At 32.5% G+C, this 20,123-nt stretch overlaps 3 protein-coding genes across 15 annotated transcripts; 2 read left to right on the top strand and 1 right to left on the bottom strand.

Annotated features, from left to right (window-relative positions):
* Positions 1-459: 459 nt before the first annotated feature.
* On the top strand, positions 460-2,962 carry LOC120070957 (uveal autoantigen with coiled-coil/ankyrin). Of its 2 annotated transcripts, none has more exons than XM_039022896.2 (7): positions 460-814; positions 910-948; positions 1,456-1,509; positions 1,629-1,682; positions 2,154-2,207; positions 2,299-2,370; positions 2,503-2,962. In XM_039022896.2, the coding sequence occupies exons 1-7, from the start codon at positions 767-769 to the stop codon at positions 2,632-2,634; spliced, it is 453 nt and encodes a 150-aa protein (XP_038878824.1). In that variant the 5' UTR covers positions 460-766; the 3' UTR covers positions 2,635-2,962. The 2 variants fall into 2 exon arrangements, with proteins under 2 accessions (XP_038878824.1, XP_038878834.1); XM_039022906.2 differs by having other exon boundaries at positions 489-814; positions 2,509-2,962.
* Positions 2,963-10,020: 7,058 nt separating this feature from the next.
* On the bottom strand, positions 10,021-19,349 carry LOC120073713 (Protein phosphatase 2C family protein). Of its 12 annotated transcripts, none has more exons than XR_016524881.1 (7): positions 19,222-19,301; positions 18,804-18,851; positions 16,437-17,618; positions 15,569-15,833; positions 14,459-14,582; positions 10,425-10,509; positions 10,021-10,338 (listed from the first exon to the last, which is right to left on the bottom strand). XR_016524881.1 is itself a non-coding variant. In XM_039026568.2 (7 exons), exons 3-6 carry the CDS (start codon positions 17,607-17,609, stop codon positions 10,454-10,456), a joined length of 1,638 nt encoding a protein of 545 aa, XP_038882496.1. In that variant the 5' UTR covers positions 17,610-17,618; positions 18,804-18,851; positions 19,222-19,302; the 3' UTR covers positions 10,021-10,338; positions 10,425-10,453. The 12 variants fall into 12 exon arrangements, 9 of the variants coding, with proteins under 9 accessions (XP_038882496.1, XP_038882488.1, XP_038882443.1 ...); XM_039026568.2 differs by having other exon boundaries at positions 10,425-10,529; positions 19,222-19,302; XM_039026560.2 differs by having other exon boundaries at positions 10,425-10,529; positions 19,020-19,240.
* Positions 11,816-13,376, top strand: LOC120073749 (uncharacterized). The gene is made up of 3 exons (XM_039026580.2): positions 11,816-11,957; positions 12,052-12,127; positions 12,360-13,376. Exons 1-3 carry the CDS (start codon positions 11,907-11,909, stop codon positions 13,112-13,114), a joined length of 882 nt encoding a protein of 293 aa, XP_038882508.1. The 5' UTR covers positions 11,816-11,906; the 3' UTR covers positions 13,115-13,376.
* Positions 19,350-20,123: the final 774 nt, after the last annotated feature.

A 20,123-nucleotide genomic window follows, 5' to 3' on the forward strand; every position in this document is an offset into this window, starting at 1 on the left:
GTCGGAGCTAGGGGTCGGTTGGTTGATTTTCGATTTTTCTGAAAAAAATTCGAAAACCGACCGACCAAAGTATATATATTTGTTTTTTAATTTTTTTTTAAAAAATAAATATAAAAGCAAACCAATTACCACCAACCAAGACCAAGTCTATATTTTAGTATTGATTTATTATTAGTTTTTATGTTACCTGATTTTCAAACCCATTACATGATTTATTTAAATTTTTTCATAGAAAAGGATTGTTTTAAAATTAGAAAAGTTGCTAATTTTATTAATCTAACAATAACATTGTACCAATTCATATTTCCTACCTTGGCTCTTCTTAAAAAAAAAAAAAAAAAAAACCAAACCGACCAACCGATGTCGGACGAATTTCACACTATTTTTTTGGTTGGTTTTCTCCCAGAACTGATACCGACCGATCAATGTACACCCCTAAACCCTCCCTCAATAATAATAATAAAAGGTTGATGGTTGAATAAAAAAATAAAATTAAGAGGGAGAGAGGAGGGAGGGGGGAAGCTCCATCTTTTTCCGTACAGTTCAACCAAGAGGAGAGGACTGAACAAAGTGGTAAGTGAAGGCGTTGGGTTTTGGTTCAAAATTCAAATCTTCGACAAACTCGTCCCCATCGGCCATCTCACTCTCTTATTTTTCTTCTTTTCTCTTTCCCCTAATCATTTTTGAATTTCGATTTCAACCAACCCCTTCTCATTTCTCAACCCTAATTTGCAATTCACCACTTTCTGATTCGATCCCTGCTTCTATGGCGGACGCCGATTCTTCCACTCCTTCCTCTGCTCCTCTCTCAGCAGTGAGTTCCCTTCTCTTTCTTCCTTTTCATTTTCTACTTCTCCCCCATTTGTTTCTATCTAACGTTGTTGTTTCTGTTCCCCTCTTTGTTCACAGAAAAAGGAGAATCTAACCCCCATTGGGTCCAAAATTACGGTATTCTTTTCTCATCATGCCTTTTTTATTCTCCAGTCCATTAACTTTGATTTCTGAATTTTGCTGTTGCTTACGATTTTGAGATTATGGACTTCCACTGTAGGATAGTTGAGAACTAAATTTTTCATTATTGGCTTCTGTGATGTATGTGTTTGAGACTTTTCAGATAGTTAATAGCTAAAGAGTGTTAAGAATGTATATAAGTGATTTTTGGGTTCTTGGGTCCCTGTTGTAGTTTTAATAATTAACATGGTATCAAATAGGAAGTAATAAGTACAAACTAGCATCATTTTCATTTCCGTTGCATATAATTGGCTATTTGTAGTGTTATCTCCTAATTTTCAAATCTAGAAATGGGGAGGAGTGCTAAGAACATATATAAAAAAATATATACATTAAGCTATTAGGTTAAGCTTTTGGGTCCATATATTACCGTTGTTTCAAAAGTCCTTCGAGATAGCTGCAATGTAACTCCGATCTTCTGAGATTTGACATGTTTGTTCTCAGGAATTGAATGAATCAAGGTCAGAGCTGCTTAATAGAATTCAATCTCTTAAGCAGGTGAACTCTAGATTTACAATGTCCTAGCTGTGAGCCTGATTAAGTTGGATACCCTTGCTCATTTTTAGTTGTTTCTGCCCTCTGATTTTGTAAACTTTCCCTGTGTTCGACTGTTTCAGGATCTCCAGAATTGGAGGTCAAAGCTTGACACGCAAGTTAATACCTACCGCAGTGTAAGTGAATAATAGTGAATTTTATATTGGTTGTTATCTTCTTCATTTTCTTCTATGTATTCACACATATTTCTTAAATGTATCTCCATCAGCCAGCATACCATGTTCTACAATATTTGGGTTTGAGTTTCCTTCAATGGGTCAACATGATCCATAAACCAGTTGGTTATCCCTAGAGGCCTACTGTAATCAGATCTTGTGGCTCATACTGACTGTAAGCTAGATATGACGTTGGTTAACTGATTCTTGGTAGTTCAAAGAGATCTCAACTCAAGTCTGCTAATGTTTCCACTGGAGGATATTCAATTTCTCAATACCTTGGTTTAGAAGAAAAATATGAACTAGGATAGGTTACTCAAGATAATTTAATTTTTCCTTTCATCGGTCGTAGGTGCTCCCCTCTACCCCTTCTTTCAATTTTATCTGTATATTCTGACAGCACTTGACACATATCTTCAATGCCTCATACAGGAACTATCTGAACTCAAGAAATCACTTAATGTTGAAGTAGAGCACCTTCGCACGGTAAGCAAGCAATGCGTCACAGATTGAATATGCTTTTTTTAAACTTTCTGATGCTATTTGGAAGATCAATAAGTTTGTAACATGAAAGCAGGAATTCCAAGAACTAAGGACTACCCTTCAGCAGCAACAAGAAGATGTGACTACTAGCCTGAGGAACTTGGGTGTAAGTTCTTTTTCTAACGAGTAACGACCTTCATACTCGAATAAGCAAACGAATTTCCTCAAAACACCAACCCAACCCATCCCATCCCACCGTATACGTCAACCAATATTGAAGTAACTTACATCTTGGCAGCTTCAGGATGTTTCTGTGGAGAGTAACGAGATTCAACATCAACATCCAGTGGAAAGCAGCGACAAGGAAGACGCAGACAAGGCGAAGAAGGATGGCTTAACAGAGGAAAAGGGGAATGAAGCTGAAAACTAAGTGGCAGTTTTAGCATGTACGTTATAAGTCTTTTTCCGTTGCATGATAAGTTAAACATTAGCAGCCCTCTCTAGGCGATGGATTTCCACAATTTTCTGTTTTGCATCATGCTCTATTTAAATTTCAATCTTTGTAATGATGGGGTTTTTCTCAATATTTCCCATTGAGGTTCTATGAGACCTCTGCCCTTAGAGCTCTCTGGTTATGTCTCTCTCTTTCTCTAAATAACTATGGAGTTTTTTGGTACTATGCTGGGGAGCTTTTCAGTACTACGATGAATACTCCGTATGGCAACTAATTTGGTTTCTGATTTTTGGTTTTTGGAAAATTGTGTTTGTTTTCTTCATAATTTCTTACTCATAATTTTCATGCCATATTTGAACATTTGAATTCTTAGCCAATTTGTAAAACCGAAAATAATTTTTTTAAAAACTATTTTTTTAGTTTTCAAAGTTTGACTATACTTTGAAAGCACTCTTAAAGTGTAGACAACAAAATATAGAAAGCAATGGATGGAAGTAGTTTTTGTAGGCTTAATGTTCAAAATAAAAATCCAATAACTCAATGAAACTTGAACTGTTTTAGTTGTGGTTGCTAATCCAATTGAATGGGAATTTTCAGTAAGGGAAAAAGTAAAGTTGGTTAAAATACACATCTAGTCGATGAATATTGAGGTTTATGTCCAATAGGTTTTTGAACTTTCAAGAGTGTTTAATAGGTCTCTGAACTTTTAATTTACAAAAGTACTTGAATTTTCTAATCAAATTTTAGAAACAAAAACTACTTCAAGTTTTCAAGACTTGACTTGAGATTTTAAAATATAAGTAGAAGGTATATAAAACATAGTAACTTATGAGTGGAAGTAGTGTTCAAAAGTTTAATTTTCACAAACTAATATTCAAATGATAACCAAATGTGATTTTTAGATATGTGTATTAGCATATGGATGTAAAACATGTGTAAATTTACATAAGTTGGCTGAAGGCGATAAGACTTTAGAAGCCAAAATTGAAAGGGCAAATCGTAAAAATTGCCTTAAATATGGTGATAGTTGCAATTATACAAGTGTCAAACTCACACAATTATAAAAAAATTATAACAATTATATAAGTTTGAGGGTTCAATATTTATCATTAGAAATCCAATTTTTACAACCATTATAATTTTGAGGATCCAATTTTAACACTAGATAAGTTTGAGGGCATAACTTTCATAATTTAAAGCTTAAGAGTGTAATTGCAACTATCACCATATTTGGGGGTGTAATTGTAACTCTTTAATACAAATTTGTGGTTATGTTTTGAGAAATTTAATGAGTAAAATTTCATGCTAAAAGTTCAATAAAAGAAAAAGAAGATAAAAAATGGGGGTAATAATTAAATGTATAGCCACACTTTTAAAAAATTTCAAATATAGCAAAATTTATTAATGATTGACTTTATCGCTTGATAGACTCCTATCAACGATATATTCTATCAATGATAGACTCTAAGAGCTTAGTCTAAATTTTGTTATATTTACAAATTATTTTTCATTACGTTATATCTATTAATACTTTAGGTCCGATTGCTATATTTGCAAATGGTCATAGGGAAAAGGGATAAAATGATCACTTTTTAAAAGGACAAACCAAAATACATATTTTAAAAGTATAGGAACGAAAGTGATCAAAAATTGAAAATACAAAAACTAAAATGAACATTTTAAAAGTAGAATTTGAATAACCTAAAACATGAATTACAGAAATATGATATATGTGGTTAAGTCAATGGAGTATTTTTATGGTTATGGTTATGAACATGAAATGGAAACTTGGAAGTATGTTCAAAGGATTAATGTTTACTACAATAAAACTAGGCTTCCATGACACATGGTTGTGTACAGATTGAGAGGAGAGTGAAAAAAAAATGTCATGATCTACGTTTGTTTTTTGTAGGAAAAGACTAAAGAAAAGTAAAGGGAAAGAAAAACAAAACCCCGAGCCTTCTATTCTCTCTTCGTCCCTCTTGTTCATGGCTCCCCCCTTTCACACCTTTCTCTCCGTGGCTCACAAAATCAAACGTTTTCACAGTTACATTCATTATTTTAACCACACTTATACTAAACTTACATAATGCATATACATTAGTTTGCTTGTATGAGTCATACTACTAGGACTTGAATTTGTTGCATACACATCTTTTAATATATTATTTTGAAAGGGCTATCTACATATTTGAATATGTTTGTGGAATAATTGTATTAGGTGCTAAATATTCATGTTCTTTATTTTTCACAACGTATTACTTTTATTGCATAGTAATGTTGTAGGAAAAAATTGGGAAGGTACATCCAAAAAATGTTAGAAACTCTAAATGGAATCTAGGATTGAATCTATCCATTAGTTAATTTACTTCTTAAGGTTCTCATTCCACTCCCTCTCTATTTTCATTTATATGGAATGCTAATCTATAAAGCATAGACACATATACAGCTACAAGATACGGATACGATTGAATGTGATGATTCGTCAATTTCTAAAAAACTAAGATACGGATACGTCTAAGGATGCGTCATTTTTTTTTTATTTTTTAATATATATATTTCTAAAAAACGAGGATGCTGATACATTGAAGATACATTTTTTTCTTTAAAAAAACCTAGGATATAAATAAATTTAGCATACAAGTAAATAACAATAGCACAAAATAGAATACAAACACTGAAATACAATACAAAAAAAACAACATCTAAGATGTTGAAGTACAATAGTTAATAAAATGCAATAGAAAAGTGACTCATATTGCAACGAAGAAGAAGAAAAAGAAGATTAGAGAGAGAAGTATGAAGATAAACGAAGAAATTATTGTTGAAGATATCCAAATGGTTTATATTTTGGTGAACTTTGTGGGGATTCAAATGTGAAGATGGAGATTAGATGATTCTAGTTTAGGATTTGATCTTTTTTTTTTTTCCTTTTAGTTTTGGACTCGAGTAGTGAGTTTTTTAAATAGGTTGCCTAATTTTAGATTGGGAAAGATTAGATCAGTTACTTGTCTTTTTTCTTGAAAAAAAAGTACACATAGAAATAAATACATCAAATCGCATGTCAGATACATATTTGAGAAGTATCGGTCCGATACGTGTCCGATATTGATTCTTTGCTTCACATGAAATATCTGTGCTTCAATGATGCTAATTATATAGTGTTCTACATATTTTCCCATTATTTGCTTTTATTTATGAATATATAGTACAAATAGATCTTGCAACCATAACAGACCGTTAAGAAGGCAGTACAATGTGACAATGTCATATGCAATTGAGAAAGTGAATGATTCAATCCTTGAGGTTTGATTCTTGAATTAAAAACTTCATTTGGTACTTAGATTATATGGATATCAATATCTTAAGAACTAATTGTGTAAGAAAAGTTAATGCTTTGAACCTTTTAATTAAAAAAAAAATCCTAGAATATGTGGTTGAGAATATGACCCAACATATTCTAAGAGCTCTTACTCTCTCCTTGTAGTTCAGGATTGATACATAGTATTTGAATTAAGATTTAAGATTTTTTTTTTTTAAAAAAAATTTTGGTGCTCAAGCTTCACTTAGATCATTTTGAATCTTTTTAAATATTGAACCTACTTTATAACTCTTGAAAATTCTTTGTTATAGTTTGGGATTGATTCACAGTGTTGAATTAAAGTTTAATGTTGTGTTTTTTACTAGGTCTTGCACGAACCCAGTGAAGTGGTGAAGCTACCAAGCAAGTGTTTGATGATGTTTGGTTAGTGACAAGACTTGTTGTAATGTAGTTATTCGTGGCAATATCTGGTTGTATTTAGTTTTTTTGTAAAAATTTTGCCAAGTTTGGTTATTAGTTTGTTTATATTTGTCCCTTCGGAGACATTCGATAGTTCGTCGTATTTAGTTTCTCTATAAAGACTTGTCCACTTTATTCTTATATATGAAAGTTATTTATGTTTGTATCAATTTTGTGTTAAAATAAGATTAGTTGATTATGGAAATCATGTGTGCAATGACAAGATTCAAAGAAATAATAAACTATCAAACCATGTATTTTATGGACAATATAAAAGTGTCATAAATATGAAACTATGTGATAATAAAAATGTGCCGTGATAGAACATTTGTTGACGTAAAATAGGTGTCATTGTTTTGATAATCAAGTGTCATGGTTCATATATTCTTACCAAAAAAAAAAGTCACTATATATTCTTTTTTGACATTTTATAATTGTCGTCAATATCCATAACGTTATAGAAAATACTCAAACTTTAATCAATTGATGATAATAATAATCTATCATAATATATTTGATAATGACAGTTTATAATTGTAAATAATTATTCAACGTTGATACTTATTTATTGTCATGAGAAGACCAATTACGACATTTTTCAAAAAATATCGTTGATGTGCATACATTTACAGGCGATACAGTAACTGAAAATAACTGTCATGAATTTTAAATCTGCCAATCGTTAAATATCTTGAATTCTCAGTTTTGTTGTAGTGTTACTCATCTCAACCCCATTTCTCTTATCTACGGTCTCTTTACATTTTGCACTGCTTCTCTCTATGCATGCCATACACTCATCCTTCACTCTTGGAATCTTTTATTTACTGTTCTTTTATGTTTCTGCAGTTTATAGAACACACTCCAAGATTTATTGACAACTTAACATGTGAAATTGAGTAGGAAACCATTATTTAATGAGTTGAGTCATAAGAAAGTCTCCATGTTCGACCTTAGTCCTCAATGAGAACACCTCTTATTGAGTTTATATTTAGATTTTTTAAGAGAAAATTTGTAATTTCAAAGAGACTAAATCCATATTTATTTGAGTATTCTATGCGAGACAATACAATTTAAAAAATGAACTTCAAGTTGAAAGTACATGAACTAAATCAGTATTAAATAAAATTAATACTAATTAAAAATAAACTAAAAAATTCACTAACCAATTAAAAACTAAACTCAAAGAGCAGATACACCAGTTTTGAAAACTCACCAAGACCATATATCAAATTGAAACTTCAAATATCAAATCAAAACTAAGTTTAAATCTCATAGACAAAAATATGTTTTTTTTTTCTCTCATTCAAATTTTAGTAATTGAATGTGCAGGTTGACAAAGCAAACATTAACCGTTAACTCATATATAATATGTGTCGATGATTATTATATTTAAGAAAAATGTTTAAATTCTATTTTGGCTAATGAACTTTGAGTTTTATCCTATTTTGGCCTCTGAATTTCAAAAACGTCTATCTTAGTCCTTGAACATTTAAAAAGTGTTTGTTTTGGTGTTACTGTTAAGATTATGTTAACTTTTTAAAGATGAATTCTGTTTAAGGATGAAATTGCATCTAACATGGATTGAGTAAGATGAAGGTGAAGTGAAACACTAACAACCAACGTGGCAAAATGATGAATAGCCTACATCTTGGACGCAAAATGATTTTTAAGATCTCCTATAGAAATTTATTTTACCATCAAACTCATAATTGAAACCCTAGATTTTTTTAGCATAGGTAACTTATTTTGCAGTCTAATTATCAAAAAATACAAATCACTTCACTATCATGCTTAAGAGTTAACATAATCTTAATAGCAGTAACCAAAGTAAATATTTTTTAAAAGTTTAAGGATTAGAATGAACGCTTTTTAAAGTTTAAAAATCAAAATAAAATAATAATCAAAATTTAGGGACCAAAATAGGATTTAAAAAAAAATAAATTACGGTGGGGTAAGAAAGATGGCAAAATAATTGAACTTTGTACATTATTGTACGTTTTGATATGTTTTTCTTATTAATGAAGCATTATTAATTTTGAAGTGTACTTAACTTCACACGCTCATCAACATTATTAATTTTATTTTCCAACCATATGAATTTTCATTTTCCGAAATAGGGTTGGTGGAATCAATTAATTCTCATAATGTAAAATCTCAATTATTCTTTTCTCAACTAACAAATTTGGCAACTCAAGAGTCTCCTATTTATTTCCTTTATTAGTTTATTTTATTTATATATTGATATTTATTATATATTAAGTATTTTTTTTAAGTGATTTTGAAATATATATATTACTTTTTCGATTTTTTTTTTTTTTACTTTTTCAAATAAATTTTAAAATAGTTGAATTACTTTTTAAAATCATTCCAAAACATATTTTTAATAATTCAGAATCAGTTTAATATCTAACTTTACACTTTTAAATGAGTTTTTTATATCGTCAAAATTAATTTTGAATCATTAAAATATAAAAAAATTGATATATATTGTATAATATATAATTCAATTAATTTAATATATTCCCGGAAGTGATTTTAAGATAGATAATATCAATATTTCATTTGTAGTTAATAACATTTGTTTTTCTCTTTCATTTTATTTTCTCATATGCAGAGTCTCACTTATTTTCAATTAATCAATTGAAAATTGATAGTTAAAAATAAAAATGTGAGAAATGTGTTTCATGACCTAAAATAACAGTGTTTTTCTTTCTTTCTTTTTTAATAAATTATTGACAATATCAATTTCTTTTTTAATTTTATAGCTTCTATTTCTATTTTCTTTTCTTATATAAACAATACATTTATTTTAAATTATTTAATTGAAAACTATAAATTTAAAATAATAATATGAGAAATATATTTCCAGGCCTAAACGTAACAATAGTTTAATAAAAACATTGTGTAACAATAGTTTAGTTAACAGAAACATTGTTCAACTGACATAAATTTGTACTATCAATCTCGGTTAAGAGGTTCAAATCCCTCACCTATACCTATAGTTATCTACTAGTTGATCCAAAAATATGGTAACAAAATTCACAAAGGTTCAAACCATAGATCGACTATTAGTTATCTTAATCAATATTTTGTCCATTGTTTTTTAGAGCTCAACAACAAATGAAAGTGGAACAATTTGAAACCGACTTCTTAATCAAAGACATTTATGTCTTAACCATACTTTAGATTAGATTGATTATAATTATTGAAGTATTTAGTTCATGTTTATAGTTTCACAAGTCGTAGTTGGAACTAAAACCTCTTTATATATAAGAGCAATACTTTGGTGCATTTCAAGATACATTCATCTTTATGCATTCTATTATCATGGCACACAAAAATTAAAATATTTCAAAAAAAAAAAATGGTAAGAAAAATGTGCCACATGACAAGTTTCAATTGAATAATTTGGTAAGATGTACAAAGATAGATGTTGTCCATGATCTACTTACGGTTAGCTATTAGGACAAAGCTATGTAAATCCAAATTATAGAAAATTAAATTTATAAAGTCCATCTCTGAAGCTATATACTTTTTAACAAATTACAAACCTACATAACCAAATACAAGCCAACATAAAATACTTTTGAAACCCATTTCACCTCAAAAAATTCAAACATAGACACCATAAATTTGGACTACCAAGCTCTGTAATACAAAACTATATACCAAAATCCAATAGAAGGAAGGAAGTTGGGAGCTGAGAGATAGTGAAAGGGAAGGGAAGAAGTAAAATATGGTTGGGTACATAAGAATAAGATATAAGATAATGAGAGAACACCTACCACTTTAATGTCAAACAAGACTTGGAACTGCTACAACACAGAGAAAAGGGCAAAGAGTGATTGCTGTTTTCATCTACATTGTTAATTGTGTTGTCCTTTTACCTTCACTTCTCTCTGTCAATCAAAAAATTATAATGTTGCGTGGGAAATTGGGAGTCTGCTCTCTCTTCTCTTATTTGAAAATTTATAAACTTACTTACCGTGTGGCTGTCTGTATCAAGTTGTCATCTTAACTACGTTTGCCTTTACTCAGAGATGATGCCTTGGCCTTGGCCGCACGTCTACCTAAAGGAAATGGCCCTTTTCTTGTTTACAGAAAGAACAGAACAATGGGGTTTTAACCAGCTCACATTACGTGGGTCATTCAATGCATAACTCATAAGAGAGAGATGGAGAGAGGAGCCAACCAATTTATTTTTGACTGGTCATTTATTAGTTATACTAGGACTGGTAGCTACTTGTTCTGACGACTCATCTAATAATTTCTCATAGTATAATTTTAACCATCTTCTTTGGTAGATTTAGTGGCTTTGGATAATCAGTCTTAAATAATTCAACTCCACTAACTTTAATAATATTTACTGTTGCAGTTTGTAGATTTATTGAAAAACTATGACTAAACAACTTGCACTCTTACTAACTTCAACATATTAACTTCAAACTTCATAACTCAATTTAACACCACATACACTTACTATAGGTGTTGTCAAATTGACTTTATAAATGCTTAAAAGCTCTGTCTTAAGCACTATAAAAGTTATTCAAAACAAGTTTTATGTATAAGGTTAAATACTGACACTTTCCGATTTTTAAAGTTTACTTTGTTTATTTTGAATCTCTTTGCTTGGATTCCCATTTGAAATCTCATTCTTTTTCAAAATCTGAACACAAGTTATTTGATAAGAACAGCTTTTCATAGCATCTAATATTTGGATTTTTTTTATATAAATAAAATAGTAGGAAGTAGGCTATAAAGTACAAGGAACCTAATTTGAAAACCAAAATCCCTATCAAAACCTAATAAAAATGTAGAAGGAAAGAAATCTTAGATGCCTGTGGCAAAGATTTCTCAATTTCCACACAAGGAAAACCCTCATTGGACAAATCTTGGTATTCATAAAACCTAGTAACCATTCGTCATTAATGAGTCAAATAGAAGAGGAAAGGTTGCAGCAAAGCAAATTTGAAAAGGCGAGCTGTGATTATGAATGTAGGGGTCATGAATTGGGAGAAGATAATTATAGTATTATACATTGGGTGGAAAGAGAAAAAGAACAATAAATCTTGAAATGTGCTACAAAAGAAGATTAAATAATGGGGTCAATCTAGATTAAAGAGGGGGTAGTTCAGCTAATTAAAAAGACCATTTAATGCATGATGATTTTAAATTGTTAAAGGGAGTTTTAGAGTTTCCAGGATATTTGTTGGGAGAGAGTGAAACCTGGCAGCCTGCTTTTAAATTCCACTATAATTACGGGAGAAAGCTAGGAAAGCTGCTACTCTTTTGTCATTTTCTTGATAGACCACTTCTCTTTTCGAACTCCCTTCTTCTTATGTATATTAGCAAAGCCATGGAGAATAATGGCTCCTTGACTCTATAGTTTCACTTTCAATCTCTCTTTCTGAACCAGAAGATTTTTGGTGATTTTTCATCTCTTTCTGAACTTGGACTTTTACCTCCAATGGCTGTGGTATGTTCTGAAGCAGCAGCCTCGCAACCTCTCAAAGCACAGGTAAAAATGCATCCTCTTCCTTACCAATTTTTCAACTTTCTTTTTCTTCTTCTCCTCAGGCATTCCCTAGCTCACCCCCTTCTTTCCTTTACAGGTTTGGGTCTTGAAAGTTTCTATTCACTGTGAAGGATGCAAGAGGAAGGTTAAGAAAGTTCTACAGAGCATTGATGGTACCATTCCAAATTGAACACTTCCACTGTTTTTGGTTTCAAATGTGAGAAAATTAACTGATAGTTATGAGTGTAAACCACTCCATCATCAGTTGGAACGAAAGAAGAAAGTTCCAGTTTTTTTTTTTGTTTCCATGTTAGTTTTTTTACCAGCCAAACATAGGATTTGGGGACTTTTACAAGTTGCCCTCAGTCTAAAGCTTTGAAAGTGATGACCTTCTTAATCTTGTAGGTGTTTATACGACCAACATTGACCCGGACCAACAGAAAGTTACGGTCACTGGTAATGTTAGTCTTGAGACTCTGACCAAGAGGTTGGCAAAGGCAGGTAAACATGCAGAAATTTGGCCAGAAAAGCAAGCGGGAAAAGAGAAACAGTTGATCAAGATGTTGGACACAAACAAAGGGAAAGACCAAGAAAATGGAAGAAGTTCGGGTACTAATAAAGCTTCAGCAAAGAAGGTCGAGTTTAAGGTCAGCCCTGTCAAGAACAACCGTGAAGAACAGAATGAGAAGTCAAAGAATATTGGAAGCTCTCCCAAAAAGCCTCCGGCCAGGGAGGCCTCGCCGGCATCCGGCTCCAAGGGCAATACTACAGGACATGACGGTTGTTCTCCAGACAAAAGTGGTGAAAAGAAGAAAACAAAGGGGCAACCAGGTAATAACAATAGTGATAAATCAGGTTCAAACCCCCAAAATGGGCATGGGCCAGTCAATGAGGAACCAGATGTGGGCCTAAGAAATGGTCACCCACTGGCCCAACAAGTATACACGGGCCCAAAGGGTTATTTTTTCCCCCCACCTATTTTGGGGTTAAATTACAAAGCACCGCATTTAGGTAAAGGTCCCGAATTTCTTCACCATGTCCCACTGATTCCACTTTCATATTCAAATGATCAGACAGAAAATTATGAGGATCGTGCAAAGCCACAGACCTACCTGGATTATTTCAGTGAAGAAAATGCCCATGGATGTTTCATCATGTGATGTGCTAACATCAAGCAATAACAACTCAAGGGGAATATATAAATTTGACGTGCTGGTTTATGTTGTAAAACAGCGAAGATGAGTATAAATGTACATGAGTGAGATCCAGAATGACAGGAAGGTTAGCAAGTAGAAAAGTTTGGAGGGGTGGGTTAGGTGCTTCTAATTTTTGGGCTAAAAGAACATTAGGTTTATTGTGCTCTCTATCAAGTGAAACGTTTTGCAGAAGCTTTTCTAAACAATGACAAGGAGTTCGTTGATTTAACAATTTCTTTTTCCTATTTAGAACAAATGAATTTATACTACACTATGCTAAACTGTGTATATCCATACAGCACTATGCATTTGTGGTTACTTTTACACTAGCATTCCATTATCCACTCAAATCCTAACCACCCCCATCTGATATTAGCATATTTCAAGCTAACTTGGCAAAGTAAATAGAGAAAACGGCAGAAAAAGTCGAAATAGTATTTAATTACCAGAGTTTTTCCAGCATCTTGGACCCGAGCAATTCAGAAGAAAACGATAATAGTAGCAATATTAGCATTCGAAGGACCATTTTTACCTAACGTTTTGTGCATCTTGGACCAACCAGCTAGAGTGTGAATTTAATTTTAGCCATTACTGGTGAAAAGAGAGAATTGCCCATCTCCCTTGTAAGAATTTAAGGGTATTTATAGGCGAACTTTACAGGGGAGATGAAATATAAACCATCACAATCACTCGTGAACAAAGATCAACGCCGGAACTTGGAAATGTTCTTAGCAGCCAATGACTTTGTGGGATCCATAACTTGGTGAATATATCAAATTAACATACCCTACAAGAAGTGCGCTAGTAGCATTTTTTTTTTTTTTTTAAGTTCAAAAAATTTGAGTGAAGAATCGCACTTGTAATGTATGCCGTGTTGCATTTTAAAGAAAGCATATTAATATTGGAAAAGGTAATATAGCATATCTTAGAGATCGACCACAATGGAGAAGGAACAATGATCTTTGTAATTAGAATCTCCAGTGATAGGCCCTAAGACAATCCTTCGTGGTTACATCCAAACTTTAACCGTTCTTCAATCTTCCAGCAAATTATCTCTAAGAATAAGGAGACTTCGCTATAATTAAAATGTATTTTATTGTAAAGGTACAAAAACCTGATTTGAGAACAAAAGGTTCTTTGATCAGATTTTGAGCTAAACAATGAAAAAGAAACATAGGACCCTACCAAAATCAATTGTCTCTCACTCAGATACATATAGTATGAGAACTACCACCACAGAATATAAGTGCATAACTATGGAATGAAAATGAGCTAACGCAAGGCAAAAACAGCCAAATTTAAGCTTACATGCTAGTAGATGCCCTTGTGGTGCGCTGATTTGTTCCAAGGATGATTACAATAACAGTTACATCATCATGATATTTCCTTCTCCTGCCGGCTGGAATGGTTATTAATTCTTCTTTGCTAAAACCTATAAAACATAAGTTCTTTCATCATCAGCAATTATAGATACAAATAGATAGCTGAAATTTCAGATTATCAGCATAAGATTAGTTCTTTTTCTGAGCAAATTACTAAAACACCCCGTATTTTGTACCTTCGTAATGGAGTAGTTTCCTTTTTCTTTTCTTATTTTTCAATCCTTTTCATGTAGTTGATGTGAAGAAAATAAAACACTAAAGGCGTATGGATTTCAATAACTACACAAAATATTAGAAAACTCATGATAAAAATAAGCATTATAACAAAAGCAATTAAATTAAATTAAATTGAAAATCAAAATAACATGAGTAAAATTTCTCCAGCCGGCCAAACGGCAGAATTGAAGAGCAGTGTTTTCACTGAACTTGTACTCAATGTCAGTATCCTTTAATAATGACTACTGACTAGTATTGTATAATATTGAAGGACATATCTCTCCAAAAGACTATCCTAGGTGAGAACGGCTAAGAGGATACAATTTAAAACCAGCAAGGGTATTCCAATTCCAACCTCAACTTGTTCTAGAAGTATTAACCTTTTGGTCAGGAATTAAATGATAGCAATGGTCCCTATTTCTTCAACGTTTTCTCTGCCATGTGTCATAAGTTTTTAATGTTATATCATCTCACAAGGAATTGACAATTCATCTTTTGTGGAAAACTTGAAGGGAATGCTTAACTTTAGATACATAAGAAACTTTCATCATGGAAAATTAACAATAAAACAAACTAAAAAGTTGACTTCTGCTAACTGCTAAGAACATCATAAATAACTAAGTTCAACACTCTAGCCCATGGTCAAATATGACATTAAATGTAAGCTTTAAGGTTGACTTTTTTTTTTTCTTTTTTTTTCCAGTTGTGCATTCATGACGATATCATACCAAAGATGAGTTAATAACAGTAAAATGTTACTTCCATAAATGTAAATTGGCACACGATTCAAATATTTCACACAAAACGATTTGGAGTTAACCTGCGCAATCAGCTGCTTTCAATAGAAGCTGCTCCAGTAAAAATTTTGCAGGATCACCAGTTGGGTTGCTCAAGATATATGAATGGACAAGGTTCACTGCCTCCTCATTGTCAAAAAAGTCAAATAAACCATCACTTCCAACTATAACAAAGCAATCTGATTTTGATATCCTATGGATAGACAATGCCGGTTGAGTGGAAATATAGGGAGGGCTTATTAGATTACGAACTCGAAGAATACCCATCAAAGCATCATTAAATTTTTTCTGCAGAGGAAATAAATGTACAATATCAACTTATGATGGACTAAAATAATTTCCAGCACTGCAGACAAAGTTACCTGGCTCACTCAGAAATGAATACCATTTTTAGCATTGATACCACATCAACTTCGTCCTGAAAATTCATGTCCTATATATAATAAAGTGGTCATGCATATTGATTTTTCTGTCCAGAGATGATATGGACTTATCAAGGACAGGTGAGATCCGAAGTGACAGGGGAAAAAAAAAAGGATAGAATCCTTAAGTATGGGTTGGGGTGGTGGATTCGAATAAAGAACATACATGGTTAAAGCATAGCTATCGTAAATATCAAGCAGGTATTATAGGTTAGCATGAAGACTTGGTCACTAACCAAAAATCCTATTTCATTTAGCAACCTGCATCCTTTTTGTTCTGTTTTTTTTGTTTTTTGTTTTTTGTTTTTTTTTTTTTGACGGGAGCAACCTGCATCATTACTAGCATATTAAGACAGTGCCGGTATTATATTTATTAAATTTTTATAAACTGCACAAACAGAGAAATGATATCGTGTTATATGAGATTATGGCCATACTGACAGGCACGCAATCCATAACTGTCGCCTACCGTCTTCAAGTAGCCAACTCCAAACGCCCGAGTCACCTTCAGTTTTCCTTTGACTTTCCCACCAACAATGATTGTCGGATCATCAGGATGATCATGTTGTAACTGTGCTCTTTCAAGTTCATTATCCACAGTGTGACTCTCAGTGAGCTGTACAGCCTTCAGTCCCCCATTCCCTCTCATAGCACCCTCATCAAGGGTAGCTAGTACTGCTCTACTATCACCCAAATTTAGTGTGTACAAATCCTTTCCATGAAGAAGAACAACTAAAACACATGACCCAACAGAAACTAAATCAGGACGATCCTCCATTTCCTGTTCAACCATGTGCAGAAAATCATTCTCTGTTTGACTAAGAGCACGCTGGAGGCTATCGAACACCCCATACCTTAGAGGGTAGTTTGTCATTCCTGCTTTGGCATATGAATGGTTCTCTAATACATTGTGCATATCTGAAGCAATTTTATTATTATTTCCCAAAGGAGGAAATCTTCCTTGAGTGATGCTACTATCATCAAGAAGATGTGAATTGTCCATGTCCAAACCGTCAGAGGTTTCATTCTTAGCTTCCCAATCTAGTAGGTTAAAATAAAATACGATGGTTTCATACAATGTGCCAGCAAGAAAATCAGCTGCATCTCTTCCATTGAAACCATCATAAATTGCACAAAATAGCCATCCATTTTCTTCAGAACAAACGGCTTGGACCCTGTCCTCACCAGCAGCTCCACCTGCCACTTGCACTTCCTTAACATTAAGAAAACCTTCACTTCCGGATGGAGCACTCATGGATTTCAACAAGTATGAATCATATTCAGAGGTTGAGGTAGATGGACTGCAACTTAAGTTTGACAGACTACTCTGCAGAGACGATGACAATATATCCAACCTTGAAAGGGTAGGTGATGAGGGAACCTTTCGGAATGAAGTAGGAGAATCCCAGGTCGGCAGAATTTCTTCTCCTATCAATCCATTGCATATATTTGTGTTTGCTAGGGTTGCATTAGCACTCAAGGCAGCACCAGATAAGCAAGAGAAACTGCTGATCTTTGGAAGTCTAGGCTGGATCTCGAACTTGTCAGAAACATCATGAATTTCATATATGTTACCATTGCATTTATAACCAAAGCTAACTTCAAGTTCTCCCTCAGGTTTTGTTGAAGCTTCTTGAAGCATACTATATGACTGTTACAACAAATACATTCATTTTTAATGCCCTTTCATAATAAAATTGGCAAAGTTAAGTTACTATGCAGCATTTATAAATTTTAGTCAGATTTGAAAGATTAAACTCGATTACCTTTTCTATACCACCAAATAGATACAGACATACTTGCAATTTAGGCTTTTAAACTGTGAAAATGGGGAGGTAATGTTGTAATGTGTTAAACTCAGTATGTATAATATTAATCTATTGGCTAAATGTTCATCATCTTTTACAAACAGGGGGAGGAAGATCTTGATCATCTTTTGTGGGGATGCTAGTTTTCTTATTCCCTTTAGAGTCGTTGCTTAAGTTTGTCTGGGTTACCATGGAGTATAACAAGGATTGTCACTTTGTGATTGAGGAGATGCTGATTAACTCTTCTTTTTGAGATAAAGGGGTACGGAGAGCCTTGTAGCAGGCTTGCTGTTTGCTATATTGTGGGGAGTGTGGCTTGAGAGGGACCGTAGGATTTTTAGTGGTGTCGAGAGGTCTTTAGAGGAGGTGTGGGAGGGCATGAGATTTAATGTGTCTTTATGGGCATCCTTTTTTTGTAATTATCATTTGGGTATCATTCTTTTGGATATGAGTCCTTTCTTGTAGCTCAGGACTCCTTTCCTTTTGTGAGCTTCTTGTTTTTTCAATACCCTAGCACATGTTTTCATTTTTCTCAATGAAAGCTTAATCCTTAAAAAGAGAAATCAATTAATGTGCATCCTTGCTACCGTATTCAACTTATAGAAAATGAAAATCTACACTACAGTTTCCTTTAGCTCTCCTTCAAATTCAATTTGCCCACATGAATTTGACTAAACCCCGTTATGATCACTAAAATATTTGTTACCTAGCATAACCTTCCCTTTCCTATCCGTTCGACAAACAAAACTAACCCATGCAAAGAAAACTCAAACAGTGAAACAATAGCACAGTTCCAGAAACCACAGGAACAAGACAACTGAACATGAAGTGCCTCCCATTTCAGTGATAAATCAAGAACAATCAAGAGAACAATTAAACTCTCAACTTCAATGACAGAAATGGAGAGACAGACGAATTAAACACGAACTTGAAATCCAAAATTCAACACAGATAATCAACAAAAACACACCACCAATTCATAGAAGAAAACCCAAAAGAGAAAAAGGGGGGAAGCAACAAAAAATAACCTAATTGAAGACGCCACGAAGCCGCCAGAAAAAACCAGCAGCATACACCTAAATCAATTAAATAAAAGAATTGAAAAGGACAGTTGGAAATAAAATAGTGCAATAAGCCGCCGGAATTGGTATCAATCGCTGAAACGACAAAATGAAGCAGAGAAAACGAGAAAGAGAGAAGGACAGAGAAAAGAGAAAGAAAAACAGAGAGAAAGAAACACAAACCGGAGGCGCTGCTGAAGAGGGAACTGAAGGGAATGGCGATGAACAACAGAAGAAGAAGAAGATGAAGAAGAAGAAGAAGAAGAAGAAGAAGAAGAAGTGAAGAATTCAGGAGAAGACGACGAAGTATGCATATGGGAGAGAAGAAAGCAAAGAGAAGTGAAAGCAAAGAGAGAAGAATGGAGAATCTGTATGTAAGTGGTACCTTAAAGGCGAAGGCCATTGGATGGTCAGGAAGACGCTCTGCTAAATTTAGGCAATTTTTTTCTTTGGTTCCCATTTTTACAACTTTTGTTAGATTCAATGTTTCGCTTTTTGTTTAATTATAAATAAATAAATAAATATCTTCCTGATTATTTAATTAATTAATACACCTTGTTTTTCTTTATTATTTTCTTCCTTAAATTATCTACTTTGATCACTGATTTTTGTTTTCTTAAAACTTAAATTCTATTTTTTTTAAATTCAATTTTGCCTACAATTCTATTTTCACATCATAAATTTAGAAATTTGATTCTAATTTGAATTGTTTTTTTAAATATTTTTATCTTTGTTTAATATAATTTTACATTTTAAAATTTAAAATTTGGATATAATAAAATCATAAATATGTCGTTTTCAAAATTTACACTGAATTTAAAAATAGGAACACCAAACATCCAAACATATCCTAGTTTTTTGTTTGATAATCCTTTAGTTTTTTAAAATGGAGTTTATGAACATTATTTTCATTAAAAATATTATTATTCACTTTTCACTAATATTTTAAATAATTCAATCAAATTTTGAAAGTTTTTCGAGAATTTATTTTTATTTTTAAAATTTGATTAAGAGATAAGAATGTAGGAATCTTTTCAAGAAAGATAAGAATCGTAATGTAAAATTTATGAGAAAATTTAGGGAAAGAAATAACCGAAAACATAATAGGTACTAAATCAGGTCTATTTTGGAATTATAACAACTGTCACATCAACTAAGTTAGTTTAAATCGACCACAAAATTAGATTTTAATTAAGTGTTTGCTGTACTTTTAAAAAAAATAATGAGAAACAATTTGTTGGCGTAGCGTTGGTTTTTTTTTTTTTTTTTTTTGGCAACAACTCAATG

The sequence above is a fragment of the Benincasa hispida genome, chromosome 1 (genome assembly GCF_027475165.1).
Source record: "Benincasa hispida cultivar pf3 chromosome 1, pf3_genome.v1.1, whole genome shotgun sequence".
Lineage (NCBI taxonomy): Eukaryota > Viridiplantae > Streptophyta > Magnoliopsida > Cucurbitales > Cucurbitaceae > Benincasa > Benincasa hispida.

Bases quoted from the DNA above. Each gene is read 5' to 3' on its own strand.
- LOC120070957 (XM_039022896.2), top strand. From the start codon at position 767: ATGGCGGACGCCGATTCTTCCACTCCTTCCTCTGCTCCTCTCTCAGCA. The intron at 815-909 runs GTGAGTTCCCTT...CTTTGTTCACAG, and splicing joins CCTCTGCTCCTCTCTCAGCA to AAAAAGGAGAATCTAACCCC. The intron at 2,208-2,298 runs GTAAGCAAGCAA...ACATGAAAGCAG, and splicing joins AAGTAGAGCACCTTCGCACG to GAATTCCAAGAACTAAGGAC.
- LOC120073749 (XM_039026580.2), top strand. From the start codon at position 11,907: ATGGCTGTGGTATGTTCTGAAGCAGCAGCCTCGCAACCTCTCAAAGCA. The intron at 11,958-12,051 runs GTAAAAATGCAT...TTTCCTTTACAG, and splicing joins CGCAACCTCTCAAAGCACAG to GTTTGGGTCTTGAAAGTTTC. The intron at 12,128-12,359 runs GTACCATTCCAA...TTAATCTTGTAG, and splicing joins AGTTCTACAGAGCATTGATG to GTGTTTATACGACCAACATT.
- LOC120073713 (XM_039026515.2), bottom strand. From the start codon at position 19,296: ATGGGAACCAAAGAAAAAAATTGCCTAAATTTAGCAGAGCGTCTTCCT. The intron at 17,619-19,221 runs GTACCACTTACA...TTGTTGTAACAG, and splicing joins CAATGGCCTTCGCCTTTAAG to TCATATAGTATGCTTCAAGA. The intron at 10,530-14,458 runs GTAAGCTTAAAT...TCTGTAAACAAG, and splicing joins ACAAGGGCATCTACTAGCAT to AAAAGGGCCATTTCCTTTAG.